This window comes from Anoplophora glabripennis, unplaced genomic scaffold (assembly GCF_000390285.2).
Source record: "Anoplophora glabripennis isolate ALB-LARVAE unplaced genomic scaffold, Agla_2.0 scaffold757, whole genome shotgun sequence".
NCBI classification, from domain to species: domain Eukaryota; kingdom Metazoa; phylum Arthropoda; class Insecta; order Coleoptera; family Cerambycidae; genus Anoplophora; species Anoplophora glabripennis.
Genome location: NW_019416851.1, coordinates 75974 through 82910, shown reverse-complemented (window position 1 = coordinate 82910; position 6937 = coordinate 75974). Strand labels below are relative to the sequence as shown.

Genomic DNA, 6937 nt, shown 5'->3' with positions numbered 1-6937 from the left:
ATTCCACCAAGAAGAAATTTAATCAAAATTCTAAAAAACTAAAGGGCTAAAATGACCCTTATTGATTACAGAGTTGATTATAACTTTTCTTGAAAATGGTTAACGTTGTGACTTGGAACAACGAACTTTTTTTAAGTTTCCCCCAAAAAAAGTTATTATTAATTTTATTAATTTTCTATTCAATATGACCCATGTAAGTTATTTATAAAGCTTCAAATGTTGGATGATATTTTTATAATATGAAAAAAAATTGCTTACTATCGAAATGTTGGGCCAAAATATTTATTTAAAAAAATTACTTTATGTTATGTTGTTCTATTTCCATTCAGGGTGCCACAAAAGTAAGCGCTAAATTGTTAATACGTTTAACTCATCAAAATGTTTTTAAGATATAATTTGTATTGCCCACCACTAACCCGAAACGCATGAACTGACGACAATGTAAGTTTTCCTAAAAAATATTGGATAAAAGTTGCTTTAAAGAATTAAATACTTGATTAAAATTTTGACATTTATTTCTGGGACATCTTGTGTAATGAGTTTCCGAAAAAACTGCCATTATCACTATATTTATTAGTAGAGTCACCCCCTGACTTGTTTTACACATACAATTTTTAGTCACCGTGTACATATGTCCACCTGACAAACTAGGTTATTCGCTGGCAGAAAAAAACTCCTTAAAGCCACATATTTGCTTCTTGCTGTCGCCGGATTTTTTGTCTTCGGGGCACGGCACACTTTACAAATATTCACCGTGGCAATGAAACCGAGAACCTTGGGCGCAATGCGACAGAAAGCGAATTTAACAGAAAATAGGTACGTAACCAAGGCTCGTACCCCTTGCAGAATGCATTGTGTAGTCCATTTAGTCCAATCACGTGTGGGATCGGTATTAAAAATATTGGTACTGTTACATTTCTAATAAAACGGGTGGATAGGGTGTGGTGTCGGTATATATAGCAGGTATTTTAGTACCGCACCATAACTTTAAGTTGCCCTCTAAAATAACAACATGTTTGTAAAACTGGTAAGTAGTGATTTTTTCTTAAAAAAAAAGTAGTGCGAATTGTTTGACTATGGGAGCTTTACCAGTGATAAGGACTTTATTAGTGATTTTGTTTGTGTGCGCATACGGAGAAGTGGTGAGAACAGAACCGTAAGGATAATAAAGGATACAGACGTTTCGTGCAGTTGCGTACTCTTCATCAGCGATTGTAGTGCAGCCATTTTTGTAATATAACCGTTTCGATTGTCGGTAAAAAGAATCACTACAAAGGATTAGTGTGTGATAATCAACCGCAAAATCACTATTTTTATTTTTTTAATTTCTTGAATATTACAGTATTTTTTTTCTATCGAATAAATTTCACAAAAAGGTATTGACAGCTACGCTCTATGGAAATATTGATTCTTCAATATCTAGTGAATTTAAAAAATGTTTAAAGTGATCACTATGTGATGATATTCTTATATTGGAAATAGCACATATGCTTTTCCTTTTACTTTTTACTTTTTTAATCTTGTTTACTTTTTAAATATACCTAAAGAGCTTTATAAAAGACATTTCCATCATTTTTAACAAATTGGATTACAATATTCTTGGTTTTCTAACATTTATTCTAAACATATAATATTAAATATTAGTTTTCGTTACTATTTTATTTAACTGGGTATTTTGCGATGGCGAATATGAAATAAATAATAAAATTATATAAAAACATAAATAAAATAAATTTTAAACCCCAAAGTGGTTCAGCCAACGGGTTGACTTTACAAACTTGGTTTTGTCTAACGAGAAATATCTCAATATATTAATAAAATGCCACAAATAAATAAATTGGTACAGGCAATAAACATTTTTATAAAATAAAAAATAAAATATTCTCTAGATAATGTAAAATACTACGACTTTCTCTTAACATGATTTGAAAACACTTTTGTAGATAAAATTGTTACAATATATTTACAGATAATATCACAGAAAATATCTTGATGCAAAAAAACTGTTCATAAACATTCAAAATAATATTTTCGGATAAACTAATGGATCTTTCTTTACAATTATGAAAAAGTGTACCACAAGATAATGGTGATTTATTCTTAATACATATGTTGCCTATTTTTTACACCTTATTTACTATTAGAGACAAAACCTAATAAATCTTCATTTCTTTCGTCATGGAAAAACGAATTTTGTGAAATAACTATGCATGTAGATAAAAAATTTAAATATCCGAGCATCCCATTAATTAATTATTGTCGTTCCGCCTACTTATTAGCAAAAAAGGCAAGTCCTGATATATATTTTTATCAAATTCTAAAACCGGTACCCTCGTCTAGGCTTTTTTAGAATAATAATGAATATATAATTAAAAATGGTAATTAATAAAATATTTGAAAAGTTGCAACTGCAAATAAATGGCTACCCAAAAATACATGATATCGACGGCAGTTGGCAATCTCGACAAAAGTAATATTTCTACCCCTTATTCCAATCGCAAGTATTAGTCAAACCTTGTAGTAGAAGATGACTTATTATTAATCGGGTGATAAACTCAAACCACCATTCAATACAATAATGAGACAAACGTCGACGGGCATCAATTCCTCATATATATTGACTCAATCCATCTATACTAGCGCAGCTAGTAGCTTATCTACTTCCTCTCTATGATAACAATCGATATACGATCGTCCAGTATCAAGATTCGAACCTGCAGTCTCAGCAACAACGATTTAAACCTCTTCGCTACCGCTACCAATAAAAGATATATATTGTAAGAGACATTTTTATGTTACAGGCCGTATTAGCTTGCTCTTTGGCAGCAGCCAACGCAGTATGGAACGGCCCCCTCGCCGGCGGCCAGCCAGCCTCCCTCTACCCCGCCGGAGTGAGCCCCCAGGCTTGCCCTAACTTCCCCAACTGTGCCAACCCAGCCGTAGCCGCCAACCCCAACCAAGCCGCTCCCCAACAATGGGGCAACCCACAACCTCAACCTCAGTGGAACCAGGGTAACCAGTGGAACCAAGGAAACCAGTGGAACCCACAAGCCGTCCCACAATACAACAACGACGCTACACAGAGACTGAACAGAGGAGAGTACATTGGAGATGGTGACTATCACGGTGAAGGTCTTGCCGAAGCTCTTGCTCCAGGTAATTTGGCATCCTGCTGATGCTTAAAAATTATCACGTGAAAAACCTGATCAGAAAATAACGAAATCAAACTACCAGATAGTAAAAAAAACTCTTAACGTACGATTTACGTAACTAAGTTATTAGAATGCCCCGAGATGGAAAATTTAAACAAAATTTAGCACAAATTGCTAAATAACTATAATACTTCTTCAGCATGGCAATGAAAAAGTTTAAGGGATGAAGGTACCCATAATATAGAATGACTGAATCTTTCTTATCATTAGAGATATCAAATCTTACATCATGGCTTTCTGTTCAAATATGATATAACATACAAATAATTAAGTTTAACCTGCCAAACCATTTGGAAAAGTTTTGTACAACATTCAATACTAGGTATGATAAAAAAACTTCTAGTCTATAACTTTCGCATCTGGCATTTTTCTCAATTTAAACAAAATTAAATATAGGTAAACATTTAAGATTATAAAGTAATAGATATATCCTTTCAAAAGCAAATGTTCCTAAAAAAATTTTGTCCAGGTAACTAAATTCTTTGCCTAATTTTCAGTGATGAAATATGTCACAAATTAAGAAAATTGTTATGTTCATATATGTATATCAGCACACTCCTTTTCAACATAGTTGTGTGCTAAGATTCAAAGAAAGGTTCGGTTTTCTTAAAACCGTAAGAAAACTTTGACTTTTTCAACTTTGGTATGTAGATTACGTTTTTGATCGTCTCCGAATATACAGTGAATCAGATTTAATGTAGAATTTGGGACATTATCATAGGAACTTTTGAAAAGAAATAAGATTTTTCATATAAACGTTTTTCCAAAATGCTCCCCCTTTGAAATATTTTCTAAATTACAAAAAAAAAATCTATTCCAAACTAACGCAGATATTCAAACTAACTTATACATACCTACATCATACCTGGATAGATGGCCTTAATATGCAATAACAGCAAATGCTCTAACCAACTACTAGTGAAGATATAGACAATCACTATAATTGATTTAATAAAAAAACAGTGCCGCTCTGGGTCAAATGAAAATTGTTCACATTTTTGCATCGAGTTTTCAATTTTTAAGAAAAGATTTCTCTTGATAATTTTTTATATCCGTCAAAATTTCATTTACAAATTTCCAGTGGCTGGAAAAACAAAAAATGTCGTAACTCGAAAAGGGAACATGTTTGTATCACGAAAAACTCTATTTTAAAAAATGCTAATTCTGTATGTACGTAGAATACAGTTGATATAATGAAAAAAAAAATTATATCAACACTATACCTACATACATGAGACCTTACTACCCCCCTTCCATTATTTTATTTTTATAGTATTTTTTCGTACGTTTTAACATACTGAATTCAGGAAACGTATACTTCTATGAAAATTGTTTGATAATCTTTTTATCTCAAGCATGTTAGTTACACCTGGTATAAAAACTTGTAATCCTACTCGAATATTATCACATAATTCAGACATACGTCTTTTTTTCTACTCAATTGTATGATGTTTTACTTTTAGATTTATTGTTTAAATTTTGACAAAATTTTCTTTATATATAATTATAATCTATTGATTAGAAATATTTTTTGATATTACTAGGTATGTACTTTCATTATCCCAATGGATTCTAAAAATTGTACGAAAAATATACATCAATTTGCTACCGTAAAAAATTTATTTATTTATTTATTTTTTGAAGGTTACGAAAACCGTGGAGGATGGAGCCCCAGCCAAAACAGCTACGGACCCCCACCTGGTGCCCAGCAAGCCCATGGAGTAGGCCAAATCCCCGCTGGAGTCAATGCCCAGGCTTGCCCCAACTACCCATTCTGCAGCTAAGCGGTTGCTACAGCCAGCTGACAACATGTTGTCATTTTTCCTTAAACTTTAAAAATTAAATACCTATCTCAGTCTGTGAACAATAAAAATAAGATGATTTTTTTTAGCGAGATTTGGCAAACTACATGTCCTTTTGTAAGAGTTATCTGTACATGCTGTATATAAACAATAAAATCCTCTAAATTTTAAACGTTGTTTCACTTGGTATTCTGCTTACCAAAACAGTGTACATTTTGTTTTTCATGTTTAATTTAAATAAAACTAATTCCTAAAGTTATACAAATACAACTTTTCAACACCAACCACAACTTATGAAAAATTGTTTTACAATAATGTAAAATGTTTGAGGTATGTACCTCAGTCTCTTAAGAGATGTACATTCATTCACATCTCCTTAGTTTTGCGGAAGTTTACAGTAATGTTATTGTTCCATATTTAATGGTCTAACAACATGCTATTTCATAAACCAGTCAGTTTTTTCTTTAAAAGCCGTTTCTTCAAGCTCATGTTTATTTATATCCGTCCTTAGGTAAATCAACTCATTTGTTGCTTGTTACCAACGCACACTCCTGTTTTTCATTGAACCATACTGTAACTGATTTTGCACATTCATGCAAATCTAGTTTTTATGCGTAAGTACACGTTATTTTTACGCTCTGTACATTCTCTTGTTCCAATACACCTCAGGTAAATCCAGTTACTTTTTTTAGTAAACACAATAAAAAATTTAATTTTGAAACTTGTTTGTTTATTAATTGTTTGCTTTGTTCAGCTCTCCGCAAATTGGCGACAACTTTTACTTTTACCCTTTTAACCTTAGCCTTGAATTGTCTTGGGCGACAACTGAAGGAATGCCTTATATTACGCCGCTGTGTGACATTTACAGAACATTAATTAGCAGCATGGCATGATGCAAGTCGTGTGATTTTTGTCATATTTTCCATATATGTATGTACGGATACATGTACGTATCGAGGGTGTGTTTTCTACCAAGTACCATACCTTGAGATCTGAATTACCCCTAGGGCATTCACTAGTTGTAACACTCACTTTTAAAATAGATTAAATCTTGTGAAGATATTTTATAGTCGAGGAAATAAAGCACTGAACCTGCGAAATTTTTCGATCAAGTCATATCAAGATGGGGTTTTTTGCATTCGGTTTCTAAAATTATGTGAGAAAAATGTATCAACTTTGTATTTTTCGCCCAAATTGCATTTGTGCAATGCAAAATGCATCCAGAAAAATGCATTTTTTAAAGTCGTTTAGAAAAAATTCATAACTCGGTTAATAATGCCTGGAATGGACTCAAATCAGAGTTCCGTGGGTTTTCGAGGTCGCTGATCCCGAATATGACCTTCAAATTGGTCCACCGCTGACCTGGAGCTTAGGATTGATGATGAACGTCATCTTCGAGGCTTCTCCTGAATTTCACTCTTAAATACAGCGAGACTTGACACCCGGGGGTTTTTCGGATCGCTGATTCCAAATCTTGCGTCGGCGAGCACCCCCCGGACACCTGGTGCACCGGAACCTTACTATAACTTTTTTATGCATTGTCTTTTATGACTTTTCATTGAAAAGTATGAAATTTCTGAGTTTTTTAGTAAAAAAAGATACTCTAGGTCCATATTGGTAGAATGTTCTATTTTTGTGTAAAATCCGTTTAAAAATAATGTTACATATGTTACATCATCGGGAATTGAAACTGTTAATATTTTCTAAAGTAGCAGGTTGTGAAGAACAGAACGCGTTTGGCGTCATTTGCATTGACAATTCAGTTATTTACTTTTTGCCAATTTTTATTTTCACAGAAATTTATTATTTTTAGTAAATTATTATTAGACAAAGTAAAAAATAACAATTGGAATTATTAAATAGTAATACAATAAACTAATAAAAATAATTGAAAACCACACTATTAATGAAACTTATCTTTAT

General features: G+C 32.4%; 1 protein-coding gene across 1 annotated transcript; it reads left to right on the top strand.

Moving 5' to 3' along the window:
• Positions 1–919: 919 nt before the first annotated feature.
• LOC108913031 lies at positions 920–5014 on the top strand. The gene is made up of 3 exons (XM_018718488.1): positions 920–1027; positions 2802–3156; positions 4857–5014. Exons 1-3 carry the CDS (start codon positions 1013–1015, stop codon positions 4994–4996), a joined length of 510 nt encoding a protein of 169 aa, XP_018574004.1. The 5' UTR covers positions 920–1012; the 3' UTR covers positions 4997–5014.
• The last annotated feature ends 1923 nt before the right edge of the window (positions 5015–6937 follow it).